The 18646-nt window shown below is 38.9% G+C and overlaps 1 protein-coding gene across 1 annotated transcript in view; it reads left to right on the top strand.

Moving 5' to 3' along the window:
- Positions 1 to 18357, top strand: part of UNC5D (unc-5 netrin receptor D) — a gene marked incomplete at both ends in the record, with an annotated part of 156428 nt that extends 138071 nt beyond the window's left edge. Inside the window, 6 exons of the mRNA XM_082495827.1 lie at positions 2990 to 3158; positions 4828 to 5055; positions 8588 to 8737; positions 13718 to 13882; positions 15706 to 15884; positions 18153 to 18357. Of these exons, the coding sequence (XP_082351953.1) occupies positions 2990 to 3158; positions 4828 to 5055; positions 8588 to 8737; positions 13718 to 13882; positions 15706 to 15884; positions 18153 to 18357 (1096 nt within the window). The remainder of the gene's footprint in view (positions 1 to 2989; positions 3159 to 4827; positions 5056 to 8587; positions 8738 to 13717; positions 13883 to 15705; positions 15885 to 18152) is intronic.
- Between the last annotated feature and the right edge of the window lie 289 nt (positions 18358 to 18646).

Raw genomic sequence — 18646 nt, 5'->3', positions numbered from 1 at the left:
GTTATTGCACAGAAGACTCTTGCTACTTGCAACAAGTATTAGAGTTCATCTAATTAACTGATTTCAGTTCATTTGGCATTAAATAATTCCCAGAATTCCCATATGTTTGTCCAATATGTTCTACAAGGGGAATGATTCTCTAGCAGCAATTAAATAGCTCCTTTCAGACCAGTTTATCTGTGGTCAGTCACACACGTCCCTGCCATTACTCCCTCCCTGGTGGATGCAGGTGGCAGTTACACAGCGTGACCCTGGAGATCTGCTGGTGGCTGTGACCAGACCATTTCAGTGACTCAGGCTTTTTTTTTTTTTTTTTTTTTTTTTTTTAATGTGGTGGGTGGGAGGGCACTTGGTAGACTACAATCACAGTTTCCCAGTCATCTCCTGCATCAACTTTGCTGGGCTGCTACCACTATTGACGTTATTTCTTTTTCTATCTTGTGTATTTGTGTTTTGTTTCATTCTTGAGGCTTGCAAAATTTGAGCTATTTCTGATGGGAATCATCACCAGTAGCATAACTAAAACTCTGAATTCGCATCTCCTAAAGGTGTTGGCTTAACAAAATAACCGATGTTTTGCTCCCATTATTGAAGATGAATTGTCAAGCTTTGTGCTGGAGGCAACTTTAGTAAAATTCCACCTCCCCATCCTCCCGGAATTTGATGCATTTGTCAGCAGCAGCCACTTGGCAAAGGACGTGTGTGTTGGGAGAGAGATAGGATAGAAATGCACCAACCAAGTTAAATAACTAAGGTTTGACTCGCTCTCTGGAAATACACTTTTGTGACCCCCTTCCTGCAGCTGCATCAAAACAGAGATAAGGCAGAAGAACCGCACCAGCCTTTGCCGAGGTACAGCAGAGAGGAATCATATGAACTGAATAACTTACTGAAAAATAAATATTTATAAAAGTTGGTGTGAGGGTTTCTAATAATTCCAAGACATTTTCCTTTGTATTTGTAAGTAGCTGGATGATTTCTTAAATTAGCTGGAAAGAGAGGTGTTTGGGGGTAACTGCTGGAAGGTCTTATTTTTAAGGACATCAAATAACCATTTGTGAAGGGTAGCACGGGTTGCTGTTCAGTGATGATACTTTGTGCAAAATCAGTGTTTTCCTACCAATGAAGGAGTTGTGAAATATTGTTTATTATTCATAGGCATAAGCAGAATCAAGTAGTTTTTTGCTTGAACTGTTTGCTTAGAATAGTCATTCTGATACCAGTTCAACAAAACACGCAATCATCTCCTGTGTCTCTGAACGTGGCAAGACTACTGCCGCTGCTGAGACGCTCTGCGCAGCACGGCCCCTGCCCGCCCCCGCGCGCCCTGGCTGGTCAAGAGGAACAGGGCACCTACAGTAGAGGCTGTTTGTGCTTTGATCTTTTTTAGCCTAATACGCCTACAAACGCTTAGAAGCACAGAGGCTTAGGGAGCGTTTATTATTATGACACTTGAAAAAGAAAAGGCGGAATTGGCCTTTTTTGTTAGCATGTTGTGTCTTTTTTTTTTCACTCCAGTTTTCATCTCACAAATACTTGTACATGTACTCTTTAGTAAGGGCTGTGACTGAAGTTATTGGAGCTTTTTCAAGTCTTTAGCAAGAATGGTGTTTTTAACTGCATTTTCAGAGCACCTACTAGAATGCTACCCTCAGGTGATGTTAGATGGATGTGCAAAGTCAATTTGCAGGATTGGAATCTGACTGATTTAAGTGCAGGGCTACACCGAAGTGTGCCTACGTGACAGCTACATTCGCTTAAATGTATTATCCAAGGCGGTTTGGGTAACTTAAAATTTAATAGTATAGCCATGAAGCGTTGGGCTCAGCACAGGCAGTGTGGGATGGTTTGGTTGTTGCCATGCTGCTATTGCAAAGCTGTACGGGAAATGTTGTTGTCAGCTTGTGACGCAGCAGTGGATGTAGATCCTATTTTTAAAGCGAGGATTTCTATCTTTGTTTTATTATTACATCATCTCATTTATATCTTGGTTGAGGTTCTTCCCCTTATTTTTATCTTGGAAACATCATTTGTTTTAATTTTAAGAGGGAACTACATGTTGAGTAATTTAGAAGCCAAAAACTGGGATCATAAAACACAGAGGAAGGATTACAGTGTAAAAAAAAAAAATCCCCAAGTGCCCTTCCCCCAGAACCCACAACAGGACAAGATGCTTCAATTACTACCTTTAATGTCTAAGATGTCTCATCCACTTTGTTGCTGGCTCTGCACAGGTGTTTATTGTAAGAGAAAAGGGTTAAATTTGTGGGACAGGGTTAAATTTAGGTTTGAATAAAAGAGAATATTCTTGTCAGATGCTTCATCTTTATAACTTAGCAAGCAGTTAATCTAACCAAACATAGGTGATTACATTCGGCTTAAGTGAGTCTCTGGACTTGAGCTGTGCTGATGGGACGTATGCAAATACCCCGCTTTGCAGCCTTCTCAGTTTAAGGAAAGAAGTCCTGTCCCTGATGTCTGCTATAAGTTACTGAGCTTGTTCATTCTGCAGAATACAAATGTGTTTTCAAACCAGGGAGATCACACTCAATCTGGAAAAATTTATGAGACTGTGTTTTTAAACCATAATTTGTTTTATCTTCACTACTGTGAAAATACTGTTGATGACAGTCTTTGAAGGCAGAATTAGATGCTGATACTACCAGCTGGTGCACAAAGCAGGGCTTACTTGCATAGGGTAATTTCAGTGTTGTATGTGGTTTAAGGAAATTGAAATGCATTTTAAAGACCAGAATCCTAAACTGACCAGCCAACAATTTGAGTAGATGTGGCCTAATAGTTTTGTTTCATCTCCAGCTACTGCTTCTACACGAAAATTAGCACAGTAATTGGCTTGCTTATCCTTTTCTGTAACAGATGAGTGAGGTACTTGTATTCTAATGAAAATATATTTTAAAATTTGTAGTTAAAGTAAATTCTCACTCCTGACTAAAAAGAACCTGACGGACTTTATTGTCTCCCCGCCCAGCCTACAGCCAGAAGGCACAGATGTTCTTCTAGGACCAGAAGTAACTTGTGGGCCCTCAGATTTATCTGTCAGCACTCCATTTGCCTTGACCATACCACACTGCGCAGAAGTAAATTCGGAGCACTGGAATATTCACTTGAAGAAAAGGACACAGCAAGGGAAATGGGAGGTAAGTTCAGACTTCCGCTCCCACTTACAACGATGGAAAACAGATTACTCTTATCCAAGATTATGTAAGTGATGGAGTCATCTTAAAGGGTCAATTTAAAAAAAGATTCTGCATTTTGTTAAGAAGCAGCTAAACTGTTTTCAGTTATTTTACTATTATGTGCAAAAAGGGTCAACTTTATGATCTAGCCTATGTGACATGAGGAAGTATTAATTTTCTCAGATCACTTAATAATGGAGCCAGTAGCCATTTATTGTTGAAAACATTGTTTTGATAGATCATGGCTCCCAAAGGGACTCATGTCAGAACAGATCATTATATCGTGTGGATTTATCAGGACATAAAGAAAGTTATGGAACTTGTTAAAAATATACCCTTCAAATATAATTTTTTTTTTAACCTAGAAGGATTTTTAAATCAAGAGGTCTCTTTGCACGTGTCATTTTAACGGGCATTCACCGATCACCCTGTGCTCGTAACCTTTGAAGGATCAGTGTGCATTAGATGAAATATTTTGCCTTTGTAGTTGAAAGTGTATTTTGTAGTCCTGATCTACTGGGGAAATTAAGCTTTGTGCATTCATGACACGGGCATTTAATCATTTGTGTCCGTCCACCATCTTTGGCTGAAACTGCTTGGTAGGCAGCAGTCTCAAACTTATTAAACTTTCTGCATCATTTGGGGAGACAGCCTACTAGCAGTACTGCTGAAGGGATGGCTAAAGCATGAACTGAACTGTTATTCAACATTACAGGAATCCACACAGGATGGAAAGGTGCTGGATTTCCCAACTATAAAGTGTTCACTGTACATGTTATTAGACCCGGAAAACCTGGAAACTAGACACAAATCCATAGTCAATCAGATTTTCTTGCCCTGCTGCTCCTGGAACTATTTGGTTCATTGCATTGTGAGGGGAAAAAAACAGTAGTTACGACATTCATGGATACCATAACTCGCCCTATGCTTTTCCTCCTCTAAACCACTGTGGTGTTTGTTGCTCTTGTCTAAACCTGTTCAAGTTCAGCTTAGTTTTCCTACTGCAGAGGCACTCAGCACTCATTCAGCTCCATCAGTGCTGGTTACACACACCCTGGAATTAACGAGGAGTGTAACACCAGACTGTAGACTGCTCCAACACCTCATCTAATGATGCTGTAAGGCAGAACTAAGCATGAAAGGCAAAAGAGTGGGCTAGGTAGTTTTTTGATGAAGGTAAACATAATTGTAATGGATGCTTTGAAAGGAAGTCAAATACCAACTCTTGTTCAAGGTTTGCTTATTGACTTTAATCTTCAAGGTAATTTCTTAACTTGACATTGGGGAAAAAAATAGCTAGAAAGTCAAGAGCACTTGAAAAAAGATGCTAAAATTGCTTACGCATCATCATTATTATTATTATATGCTGTACACACTGAATTCTGCACAATATAGTGCCATAAATCCTATTGCCGACTCAGGGCTAAATTGGGAGTATTTATTTACTCATATAGGTAGTCTACCTGCTCCCCTTCCCTGAGGTCAGCTTGAGTAAAGAGTGTGCAGACTGGCTCTCAGAAATACTCTACATTCCAGTTGAATAATAATAAATAATGTCATAACTCCTATTGTCAAGGCCTATTGATTTTATTATTTTATTTTTTTTTTAAACCTGAATTTCATTTTGCAGGAAGTGATGTCTGTGGAAGAGGAAACTACTTCTTGCTACTGCCTGTTGGATCCTTATGCCTGTCACATTCTCTTAAACAGCTTTGGAACTTATGCTCTTATTGGAGAACCGATCTCTGACTGTGCCGTTCGACAGCTGAAAGTAGCGGTTTTTGGCTGCCTGTCTTGCAATTCTCTGGATTACAATCTGAGAGTATATTGTATGGATAACACACCTTGTGCGTTTCAGGTAAATGGTTTCACTTCATTAATTTGGTTTTTAATTCTTTTTCCATAGAATACTAACATTCCTTTATGCCTGGGGATAGTCTGCGGGCAACAGCAATAGTCCAGAACTCAAACGAATGAGAATAGTGTATTTTTTTGCCACTGCTGCATGACTTAGAATAAGTCCCTTAATTTCTCTGTGCTGTTGTTTCACTTGTGGATTTACACTGAGAGAGCTTTAGGAAAGCCAAAGTTCCTCTTTGTTTTTTGCCAGCCAGATGGGAACCCACTCTGCCCCCATTCTAACCAAAAATCACGTAGCCATGGTTAACGCAGCGCAAACCTGCAGCTGACACGCCAAGGGTGTCGGGGTGGGCTCGGTGCCTTGGCCTCTGCGTGGCACAGGCAGAGCCTGCCTGCACCCAGAGCGGAGTGCTACTCCACTGCAAGCAGAAAATGCAAGTCATTATCATTTGATAGATAGTATTTATCATGCTTGTTACTGTTGCACTGTCATTAGTTGGTTCAGAATTTCCTCTCCTGTTTACAATTCGAGCAAGAAGAAAGAGATTGCCTCACCATCTTTAAAAAAAAAAAAAAATCATAATTGTGCATTTCCCCTTTAAAAAAAACAAAACAAAACAATCCCCAAGTGGTGATTAAAATTAGCATGATTTTTCTACATGGTATTCTGAGACAAAACAACGAAATTCACAGCTTTTGCAGACTTAGTAAACTCAGAAGCTTTAACAAAATCGTTTTCTTTTGGAAACTGAAATAAGACAGTTGTGACAGATGAATTTTTGCTTCCTTTTCCCATCGTACAGAATAGAAACATGAATCTTTATGCAGCACACACGAATCTCTACGTGCTTTTAATAAAAGCAAAGCACCTGAAAGGACTGTTAAAGACTTACAATAGCTTTGTAATTATACCCTTTATAAGACTTACACAATTCGTGGGCTACCAGTATTCTCCTGGATGAGTCTGCCTGAAATTCAGAGGCCCAAATTCCTTCTTAGGCATTTGTGAACATACACAAGTAGCTGTGAGTCATACATTCCGTTAATATAAACCTGTATTGTCTGATGCCTTTAGCGACTCTCAATCAGTTATGCTCTGCCTGTATGCGTTCAGTATTGTGCAGCAGGTTTATAAAAAATATACAAAAATCTTTGGAACTTTTAAATATAGAGGAAAAACAAAAATCCCACAAAATTGTGCACCACAACTATGAAAGAGGCCCACAAGAGGGAAATGAGATTAATCCTGTTCAGAGTAACCATTTATTTTTTTCCTACTGCTTCATACAGCATGGTGCAGTCTCTTTCAACCATTCATTCATGCTGAATTTTATCTTCAGCATATTAAATTTAAAAAAAACCAAACACAAAAGCCCTCACCCGTAGCAGCCTGATTTGACTGTACCATCTTGTTTCTCAAATTATCGTGACATTCAGCAAAACAATGAAGGAGACTGGCTTTTTTTTTTTTTAATGCACATTAAAATAAATAAGATTTCAAAGTTATTTGTTGCTTTTCTGTAGAAAATTGTTAGAAGAATAATTACCAGTTTGCTACATTCACAGAAATTAGAACAGGGTGTTTGTACATAATGAGACAACTGTATATTTATGAAATTATACTTCCCTTAAAAGCATTCTGTATCAGTTTCATGCCAGTGTAAATACTAAGCAGCGAACGTGGAAAATGCATTTTATTTTTGGATAAAGTATTGGAGTTGTGCTTACCAAGTTTTGTTTGATACTGTTAATCCTTTATAGTGCAGTCCTGGATGAGGTACGGCGTTCCTTGACTTTTCATGTTGTCCCTGTGGGAAAACTTACCTGACTTTTCTAACAGATGAGTGTCCTTTATGCAATTCCTAACGTGTTGGGAAACCCTTGGCTCTTGAAATATCAGAGAACCAAGTCCTTTCCATTTTATATTTTGACATAGTCCTGCTGACGCTTGTGGAATTTAGGGCCATATGCATTATTAAAGGTAGAGCAGTATTTATACAACTATGGTACATTTAAACAAATTCCAACACGTTCAGGGAATTTTGAAAATAGTTATGAAATAAGCTACTCCCGTTGCAGTCTAAAATAAAACCCTAAAGTCTCCTTTCTTATTCGTTCTTTCACATAAACCCAGCCATCAGGAGTTAAACCAAACTGAATTGCCTGTAAATTGGTTTATAATAGAAATGCATTATTATAGTTTCAGAAAGCTCTAACAGTCGTTATATTTTCAGAAGGTCACAATGATTCCAGTAGCTCTTCTAACAATAACCTCGTTCCTGACAAGCACTAGACCTCTTCTGTGTACACAGGTTTTATATTTATATCATCTATGTGGATAAAGATAGGTGATTTTGAAAGACTGCTTTCTAGCTGATTTTTAAAGACTTCTGCAAGCTTTCCTTTCTCACTAGTATTTTTACTGTAACAGTAGAGGAATAAACGTAGCTTAAGTACAGGCAGGGGTTATTTTTTTACTGTTATGTTTTAAATTCACAGAATTATATAAAAATTTAGGTTGGAACAGACCTTTAGAGGGCTGTAGTGCAACTTCCTGCTCAAAGTCAGCTTCCAAGATTGCTCAGGGTCTTGTCCGGTAATTCTGGAAAAGTCCAAGAGAGGAGAAGGGAAACTGCAGCATTTTGTCTAACGTGTACAGTCGGTGTGTTTCGCTCTGTGCTCTTTAAGTCCTGAGAGCGCTTCCTCACCAAAACTGCTGTCCACTCAATCTGTAACTGAGCAGACTACTCACCGAGCACGCCTCCTGTGCTCTCTGCCTTTTAGTCCGTTAAGTAAATATCTTGCTGAGCTTTGTATCTTATGTGGTTAAGGAATATTAGGCACAACCTCTGGATTTTTTATTCAAAAGCTTAATTAAAACAGCAAGGATAGTTGTGTCATTCCAGAAGAGAAGAACAACTAAGTTACAGTGATGTCACAGTTTAACCAGTTTCCATTTTCCTCTTTGGAGGGAAATTGCTTTACCTGGAAATGGGCTGACACGGTCTCTCTTCCCTCTTCATGCGGATGTTTGAGAGCGCTCTGGGTAATGACCTGCTGGCAGCCTTCTCCTTTGGGAGATACAATAAAAGATTGTAAGGGAGAGTCTCCTGTGGGATACAGTAAAATAGTAACAATCAAACATGAGTAACTTTCAGTGAAACAGAAAACTGGCTGGCTTCGACTGGAAATCCCAAAATGTGAAGACAGCCACTACTGTGTCGCAGTATGCTTAAAGTTTCCTGCTCCAAGTCTGAAGTTAGGTGGGTATTGATACCGAGGTAGCCAACAGAAAATTCAGTGTCACAAATACCATCATTATGTTCATGAGACTAGAGCTGACAACGCCTAACCGTCCTTTTAACGCCAATGGTGAAATATAAATGCCAGTGCCCATGAGAGGAGTGCTCCACTCCTGTACCCTCATGGTGCTGTAGCTGAACTAGGCACCATCTGTAAAGATGAATTTTCATTAGATTTGGTATTTGTTCCTAAAAAAAAAATAATTCTTTCCTCCTTTGCCATTGCAGGAAGTGGTTTCGGATGAAAGACTCCAAGGAGGACAATTACTGGAGGAACCAAAACTTTTGCATTTCCAAGGGAATACCTTCAGTCTTCAGATATCTGTCCTCGATATCCCGCCTTTCCTTTGGAGAATTAAACCATTTACTGCGTGTCAGGTACTTGTCAATTTTATATATTTACAATAGAATTTGGAGGAAGTAAGAATTTTCACTGGTGTAGGCATAACCCAAATAAGACAATGATCCCTTTTATTTTTGAAAGGTGCAGGTTTAATATCTTAGGTTTGCAACAAAAATACAATGATTTTGACAAATACAGATTTCATACGTAACAGAATGCTTTAAAGTTTTAATTTTAAGAAAATGTGAGCTTGTACTTTATGACTCATTAAGATGTTTTTGATATCTTTGTAATTCCAATTTTGATATAAATATGAATATATGGCTGAAACGGCATTGAAATGTAAGCATTTAAATGACACGAGTTCAAATTACAGCATGTATATACTAAGAAACAGAACTGAGGAAGAGCGAATTATTTTTTCTGTACTACATTAATTAAAGAGGCTGTTGAAGATAGGAAAGTAAAAATCAAAAGAAAAGAAGAATTTCTAAGTATATTGGTTACTGGAAATTAGAAGCCACATGCTGGCACATAGTGGGCTGGTTTTCTAAAATACAGAACTTAATTAGACTATATAATCTCCCTTTTCCCAGAAGCATATAGAGAGACAGTCACCTATCATTTAGTATTCTGGCAAAAAAATTGTTTTAAATGCATTGCCATATTCTCCAAAACATGAGTGTAATGTGCTCTGAAACTTACAAACCCTGATCTATAGCCAGATAAATTCTTCCACCATAAGAATATAAGGATAATTTATGCTACAACTTAAGAAATGAAAGAAACCGCATCATTTTCAGCTTTGTATGAATAACTGCTTGCTTTTAAGTGTTTTGTTTATTCTACTCACTTAATTGCATTTTAAAGACCACCCGATCAGTATTAGGATGCCACACTACTCTATCAAATACCTATCATAACTAGTATCTTCCTAACAAGTAAAAAAAAAAAATAAAATCATGGAAGTTCTCTCTTAATACAACAAATTGAGTTTTGCCTCCCACCGTATTATAATCACAGCTCCATACTTTGATTAATTTATTATCTGTCTCTTGATCCCTTGTCCAATCCTGGAGAATAAATCTGCATGATAGTCTAAAATTCAACCTCAAAGCGCCATTTAGAAGGAGTCTTGTTTTCTGAAAACTGCTTTCTAATAACCATTTGATAGATCTGAACTAAATATATGTAACATTATCTTATGTGGATCTCTCCTGACTGCTTTAGAAGGCAGACAGAACACCTTCCACAGGTCCATCATGCCAAATGTGTATTCATTAAATGCCCAGCATACAAGAGGAAAAAAAAAAATCAGGAAAGTTTTAATTGAACTTGTCTTGCCATGGTGACTGCTTCAAAACCACCGCGTTGCTTTGGTGAAAAATCCCCTAAACTTTTCTTGCAGCAAAGCAACTTCTGTAAATAGCTCCAGCAATAGAATATAAAATTGGTTGAGATGAACACATTCACTCCCCTACATTGGACACAGTAGAAATTACTGTTTATGCTGTTTAAGCCTGTTGCAGAAAGGCACTGCAACTACATCAGGATGAACAGACCCTGAGAACCCAGTTAACACTGTGGTGTGATAAACTGGAAAAACAGCCTGCACAGAACAAAACTTACTGTGCTGTCTGTGAACAACAGATTGCTGATAACCAGAGTAAGAGGGTTTGCTACTTTAACCTTCATGTTTCTTTGTAGTGCAGAATTCAGGGAGGATTATTTCTGCCTGCTAATTTCCATTAAGTTCTTTCTTTGGGGCATCGCCTCCTTTGCTGGTTGCGAGTCCCTGGTGCACGCAAAGTTCTGAGTGTGACTCGGAGGCCTCAAAATATTTTGTGTGTGGTTCAGCACTTTTCTTAATGCTGTGTACAACTTCTATGAATAAATATATTGCTTATGGTATATTAAACTCAGGTATTTTTGTTCTCTGTTGGCAAATAATAGTCTAGAGTTTCCAGTCAAAGCTGAACTGCAGGGTGCTGTTAAAACAAGACATGACAGCCAATGCAAATTTCTCTGTATTAATCTTCATGCACTGCAAGGACCTCACTTTGCTGAATCTAATGCAAGTGGCACAGCCCAAAGTAGCTATTAAATTTATTGCTGCAAAATAAAAACAAAAAAGAAAAAGTCAGAGGAGGGAGCCATAACCCACAGAAGAACGCTGAAGCGCCGGGCTCGCTGTAAGGCAGAGAATGGCAGAGCCGCTGACGGCTCGAGCGTAGCAGCCCCAGTACCCGTCCTCTCAGCAGCCACGCAGGGTTCCAGAGAGGCACGTGCAAAACCTCTGCTCACGGAATGCTCTGACACAGTGCCAGTACTGAAGCCAAATAAATATTTACATTTTATAATTGAGTCCATCTCCAATCATTTGGAGGACTTGGACGGCTGAGATATATAATAATTGTTTCTAACAGAAACTGCAGCACAATGTACATTGGCTTTGTATTTCCCTCTCCGTGCAATGTTTTGTGAAATGTCCCAGCTCTGCTGACGGCTCTGATTGGGTTCCACCCTCTTTATATAGAAAAGAATCTATTTCTTCATGTGGCGTTTCTTCCACTGTTTACTTGTTTTCTCGCCTATGTACTTCACTTTAAAAAACAAGCTGGCTGTTCGGTTGTCGAGAACAACCGGAATTGTCTATTTGGTCCAGCAAATGAAAGCACGATCAGATAGTACGATGAAGAAAGATTTATGTTAATGATTTCTCAGATAAGTAAAGATACTGCTTCAAGGCTTGAACAGATGAATAAATCATCATGTAAAACTGTGGCATAAAAGCAGTTAATGGCAGGTGGTAGTCAGAATTTCTCCAGACTACGCTAAGTGCATGTTTGTCCTGGCCATGCTGCAGGAGCAGATGCTGAGTGCTTGGCATCCTTCCCACCGTGGTCACAAGTAACTAGGGGGAACCCTTAAAAACTGGATGGGTGTTAGAGCAGGAGGAGGCTGTGACAAGCATGTTAAGAAGCCAGACGGGCACCTTTGGGGGTTAAAAGCAGCTGTCGTCTTGTGTCTCTTGGAGGATCCAGTGTCTGTCTGTAGCTATGAGATGATTTACATTCCCTCTGTCTGCTAGGAACTTAATGACAAAGGGAGAATAAAACTGAAAGCATTTCTGGAATACTTTAAACACCCATCGTTCCACCATGCTTTGCCCCCCCCGTATTATGTTTCATATAATTCTTTTCAGCTGAGTGATTCTTCCACTCTGAATGAAAGCAGAGATGATTACTCTGGAAAAATCTAATTACAGTTGCTCCACTTCTAATATTTTGCTAATGTTTTCTTTACCGCAGCTACCAACTCAGGATCTAAACGCAGAGCTTATCATTATCACTTAGTGCATCATTACAGATAGCCTGAGACACTCTTAAGAAGCAGTAAACTGCGTATCAGCTGAGTACAACGATACTCTCCTTAGTTTAGTCTTGACTGTACTTGAGTACAGGGTGAGGCTGATCTTTGAAGCTGTATATTCTCAGATTACCAGTGCATAGCTGATTTCTTCAGGGACATAAAAAAGATCGCAACATAAATCCAATAAAAATTGCTTATAGGAAGCAAGAATGAAAAAATGCATGTTTTCTGAGCTGTAAACTCTTAAGTTTTTCTTCCCTATATAAACTGATTGTAAGAGTTAAATGCATGGTTTACTTGATTTAAACAACTAATTATGACAAGTGACTACTTGGTAGGTCACTCAGTTATAACTATCAGTATTAAATACTGGAGGAATTATAGCTGCCTATAGGCAGCTCATTTTATGTCCTTGTCTGTGTCATTTATTAACCCTTTATAAAGCTCTGAAAAATGAAAGCAGAATGCATGCCAAGATTACATTTGCATATAGTAATTATTGTATTTTCTTTGGAGGATCAGCTTCACATGCCATTCAAATAAATTCTAAAATTTAAAAACCGTGCATGAAGAAGGGACAGAGCAATCTGAAGATTCATAATCCTCCTCTAGAAAAACTAATGTAAAAATCTTTAAACTAGTTTCCTTGCGTCAGAATAATTGCTCATTGAAACTGTTTAATGCTGTCCCATAATCATGTGGATGAATGCTGCTATAATAGAACGAAATATTAATAGCAGTCGTCTTTTCCCTTTTACATTATTCTCCATATTTTCCAATACTTTGAAATTAATAGACAATGTGTTCGGTTTAATTGTTTTTACTATTTACATGCCTTCATGGCTACAATGTATAACACCACAGTGGGTGGTGTTCTACAACACAAATGTTAGTTCGGAAATAAAAAAAAGCCAAAAATGTGTTCTGAAAGTGTAAAGAGAGGAGACCAGTAGAGATATGTACTTCTCCTGTCTATTTCCGTACGTTTTTAGGAACTCAAAGCAACCAGAGATGCCAGAAATCTCTGATGATTAATTGCTGCAGTTGTCTATATAGCATTTGATGAGGGCACTCATCCCATAAACTGTCCCTGGCTGAAGTAGCGGAGTCACTGAAAGTAGTCACAGAATATAACAGGATGAAACTAAGAAGTAAAACTGAGACTGACCAGTGATGTGCAGTGCTGCACGTGACTACCCAGGCAGGTGGGTGTTTTTAAATTCAGATGGAACATAAATACAGAAAATATGCTGTCGTGCTCTATGCTGCACTGACTTACAGAGGGAGTACAGTTCTGTAGTACGAGGTGCTGGCAAGGAGACAGATCACAGTTCTGATCCCTGCCTAGGAGGAGTAAGTGAAGTGCATCTTTCTTAAGTTTCATTTAAGATGAGAGTCTCTTATCATTGGTGTCACTAAATGAAATCTAAGCTTGCAGTGAGTGTAACATCTTAGTATTTATCAATTGAACCACCGTTTATTAGTTTTGTCCTACTTTGAGTTTGCAGGGAAGTTAGTAAAAAAGCAATTGCAGAGAAAAAAAAATGGATTTTTTTTCCTCTTTTGCAATTGTCACAACTCTCTCTCTCTCTCTCTTTCTCATGCCTGCTTCCCCGTTCTTGTGGGACGTGTTCCTCTCACAGGAAGTCCCATTCTCTCGCGTGTGGTGCAGCAGCCAGAAGCCTCTGCACTGTGCCTTTTCACTGGAGCGCTACACTCCGGCAACAACCCAGCTCTCCTGCAAGATCTGCGTCCGACAAGTCAAGGGTCATGAGCAAGTCCTGCAGATCCAGACATCCATCCTAGAGGTGAAGTGTTCTCTCTCCTTTTTGTTTCGTTAAGTTGCTGTGTAGCGCGAGATATGATCCCTCCCCATTGTTGTCCTTTCTTATCTCTCTGTAGTTTCTTACGCCCTGTTCAAAACTGTAACAAGTACATAAAGCCTTACAGATACCATTTCTAGCAGAAATCAAAGTACAGAGATTCTACAACACAAAAAATAATCTATATTTGAGTTACTGGTAATGGTTCTCTTGCAAAAAGTTTATGAATAGTTTGCAGAGCACTGAGAATTGAAAATAGACAGATTGCCTGTATGCTGTTAGGCCACTAACTATTCACTTATTAGAGCATCTTTGTAAACACAGAATGTCTTGCAAGGACTGTAGCTTTGCTCACAGTGAAAGAAATCAAACATGTAGTCAAGCGAGTGGTGATGGGTCCTACAGCAATGAAAACTTCAGCTGCTTCTTTAAGATTATTGAGAATCTTTGTGGGTTAATCCAGGTAAATACTTCTGGATTTAGATATATGCCCATTGCTAAATGCACTGTGCAGAGAATGCAGCAACTACGTAAGAAAACCACAAACATAATTCTGTATGAAAACATCCTCAGAATACGTACAAGCATTTTTCCAGTTCTTTATTGTTATTTCATAAAAAATTTCTGTCATTCTCTATATATCTCAATACAATGTTGCTGCTGCCTTTTCTTTTTCTTCTCTCTCTCTTCTTTTTTTTTTTTTTTTTTTTTTAAGGGACCTACCTGGATTTGCTAGTATGGAAGGCTTTCTCGGCCTATCTTAAAAAGCGATTGAAGAATGAGCATAATTTGACTCTAAAATAAATATATAAATAACAACTGAATACTTGAATTCTCATTGCTTTACAATTCCCTGAACTAAGCAGGTAGCAGTAGCTTATCTCACTTGTGCAGGGTATGAAAATCTACTATTGTTCTGCATATTTAATTTAAGCAGTCAGACCATGCGATATATCTACAGCACTACTATTACCTTGCATGAATGACTTTTGGGATGTGTCATAAATGTTATATGAAGAGACTATAGCATCATTGTTATTTAATATTTATGCTGCATTGCACTGAAACGAATAATGCATGGAAATGTGACGCTGTTACACAAGACTGGTATAATTTCATGTGAAAAGAACTGGCCAGATCTACAAAAGGACCTGGATCCCAAAGAGACTTTTCATATGGAAGAACTGAGGTACTTATAGATTTAGGTGTTTTTAAAAGAAAAAATCACAAATGAGAGAGAGATGCGTCTATAATTTAGGCTAAAGCAATTAAAGATTTAGAAATCCATATGCTTTTGTGGCATTTCCTCTACCAATCAGTGCTCTTTTGGACACACAAATAAACAAAAAGTGGAAACCTGTAGAAGTGAAATGACATTATTTTAAATGTTTTTACACATAGGTGCTTGCGATGTTCTAGAAATTCCTTCACAAATGAGGAAAAGTACCTCTTAGCTATTTCATTTTCTGTTGTCAATTCTACAAACTATACCTGGAATCTCAGGCCCAGGTTCGATTCTTCCTCCAAGAGCAGACCCGATACACCCGTAGGTGTACGGAGACAGTGCAGGTAGGTCCCTGCACAACAAGGAGCAAAAAGAGCACGGACCCATCCGCACTCCCAGCTGTTCTCATTCTGAAGAGGCTGTGCAGAAATCCTTTTTTCTCAGTTCCCCATCTCTAAACAGGAGCGTGTGATGGGACTCTTGGTGTTACCAGGTACGATGCTAAAGAGAGCCGCCTCCAGACCCGCAGCAGGCAGAAAGCCTGCTGCCCTCACTAACTGCTTTGCTTTTATATTCTCTATAGAATGAAAGAGAAACCATCACTTTCTTTGCACATGACGACAGCAACTTCCCTGCACAGATGGGTCCAAAAGCATTCAAAATCCCCTACTCTATTAGACAACGGATCTGTGCAACTTTTGACACACCCAACGCCAAAGGCAAAGACTGGCAGATGTTAGCACAAAAAAACCGCATTAACAGGTAATTGAAGACAATTTTGAAAGGTGAACATTTACATACGCAAGGGAAATAATTTGCTGCTGTTATGGTTGGGTTTTTTTGTTTGTGGTATTAAAGGGGGGTGCATCGTAATTAACATACTCTCAAGGATAAGCTGTAGTTCGTACATTCTTGTACATACAACTAGCTGCTTTTCTCTGAATCAATCCCTGTGCCCTGTCCTACCTCATCTTTGCTTCTGAGGTCAGTTGCTTTGTTCTGGGCTGGACCTTTTCTTTGTACACGCGCAAGAGTGGGGTCGTGGTAAAGTACAAGGCTGTAGAAGGATTTTGGCACTGTTGTGTACTATGAAAGCAGTGGTTTAAAGGACTTCAGAGGTTGCGTGTTCTCTCAAAAAAATCACATGGCCTGTTGCCTTGGCTTCTATCTATATATTTTGTATTCCAAAATGAGTTACACATTTTTCAGATTTTTTTTATTAAGGAAAAGGCATATTTAAAAAAGAAAGTCATGCTTTACAGTTATGTGTGATAATGTTATGATTATTCAAACTGAAAGATGCTGTAAAAACTAATTTACTACTTATTTTGCTCTTTCCCCTTGGCTAAATTAAATTGGTAGAGGCAGTTCACTCACAGAAATATTTTGTGACTGTCACAAATGCCCTAAATATGTTTCCAAGAGGGTAGAGGAATACTTAAATCAAGAAAAATAACTTTTCATTGACTTGTTGCTTTGCATGGGAATCTCAGTTAACCACATCTAGACCAAAGAAAAAAGCAATTTATAGTCTTGCAGCAGTGAGAGAGTCAAAAAATTCTGCTTTACTTATCTGCATTTGCTGCCCATTATCAGGCACTTTAATATCCCCAGGTTTTTGTTCCCCATGTGTGGAGGAAGCTGGAGGAGATTTCTTCTTTCTCAGGAAACTGAGCGACAGAGTACTAAGGAGATTACACTGACTTGTGTACAACCAAATTTGTGATAGCCTTTAACTTTTGATTCTGTGTTGGAGACACCTGGTAGGGTCTCTGCAATATCTATTTTTATAAAATCAAATTCATAGATAGAAAAAGGAAGTTGCTGAGCAGTTTAAACAACCCAAAATGTAGTTATAAAACCAGATGGTAGAGCATAAATACTTGACTTCATAGATTTCCACGCATCTGTTGTAGAGCATAATCCACTAGTCTCATCATAATATTTCCCCCATCTATTCCAAAATACAGGCCACCACCATCCTGCGCTGTTGCAGTCAAGCGATTACTCGACAAGAGTAACAGCCTGGCTTTAGCTCCTCGGGTTAGACAGGGATCTGTTCTTTCAATGTACTGAAACTATTCCTCTTGTTGCTACATGGAGCTGCTTCCAAGCTGGAATTGTACTACACACACGCGTGCGCGCGCAAACTGTTCCCTGTGGGGGAACTTTCCATCACCAGCAGAGATGGATGTAATGGGGAGAGGTAATTAGCAATGCTTGGGGAAAAAAAAAAATGCTATCTACCTGATTTTTACTGACAGACAACTGTCCAAAATGGTCAGTAGCAAATACTTAATTATCTTGGAGTTGGTTTAAAAAACCCAAGCAATAGCATTCAAGTCCAAATTTCCTTTTCTGTGCTACAGGTTTATCTGATTCTTCCTCTATTTCTAGATATGTAACTATACGTAATACAAATACTATAAGTAACATTTATGCTTGTGAATGCGAAGTTAATGTATTTATTTGGATGATTATGTCCAAAGCCCATAAACAGAAGGAGCTATAGGGTACTGTGTTTAAGATCAACACTTTGTTCTACCAAATTCTTTGCAAATATCAACCCTGCAAAGTCCTACAACCTGCATATTAATAAAATACAAATTTACAAATTAAAAGATGTCATACCGTCACATAATCACAAGCATCAATTTAAGTTACGTAATTCTCCTCTCTGACAAATAGTTGCTAAGTTTACTGATGATGCTTTCCAGAACTGACTGGTTTGCTAAATTATGTAGGATGATACTGCTGGCCAGCATTCTTGTACCTCAGAATATACAAGTCCCTTGTTCATTCTACCTCTGCTAAACTGAGCAAGTGGCATTTGAAGAATAAAGGCACCTCTGTGTGTCCTCTTGAGGGTTCCCTCCCCTCCTCTCACCTAGGTCTTGCTGCAGGTTTTTGGTTTCTTATTAAACACCTCTATGTGCCAGGCAGAACAGAGGGTGCTTTCACATTCATGGTAGCTACAGTACATGCTGTTCCTCATCCTTTTTGTTTCACCTTTTTCTCCCCCCCTTTTAGGAATCTCTCCTATTTTGCTACACAAAGCAGTCCATCTGCCGTCATTCTGGACCTCTGGGAAGCCCGACATCAGCACGATGGCGACCTCGACTCCCTAGCCTGTGCCCTGGAAGAAATCGGAAGGACACACTCCAAAATCTCAGACATAACAGAAACTGAGATTGAAGAGCCTGACTTCAACTACAGCAGACAAAATGGACTTTAGTCACTTTTTTCCATTCAAGAACCGATGGCCAGCTTTGACTACTACACTAGAGAATCTCTTTGGCAGGGAGGAAATAAGGGTTTCTGCACACTGTGTGTATGGAAACAGACACCCATTTCCACAATGCAGTTTTCAGTTGGAGGAGCAGAAGAAGCCCTATTAAAACTCATCTCAGTAACAAGGAAAACACAAGCTTCTCCCTGTCCTCTCTGATTTAAAATTAATGTTTTCCTGTCAAAAACACAACTACATGTCTGTCATTCCTGGGGCAGGAAGGAGCAAGATACAG

The sequence above is a fragment of the Vanellus vanellus genome (assembly GCF_965231255.1).
Source record: "Vanellus vanellus genome assembly, chromosome: 26".
In the NCBI taxonomy this organism is placed as follows: domain Eukaryota; kingdom Metazoa; phylum Chordata; class Aves; order Charadriiformes; family Charadriidae; genus Vanellus; species Vanellus vanellus.
This window is presented reverse-complemented; position numbering and strand designations above follow the sequence as displayed.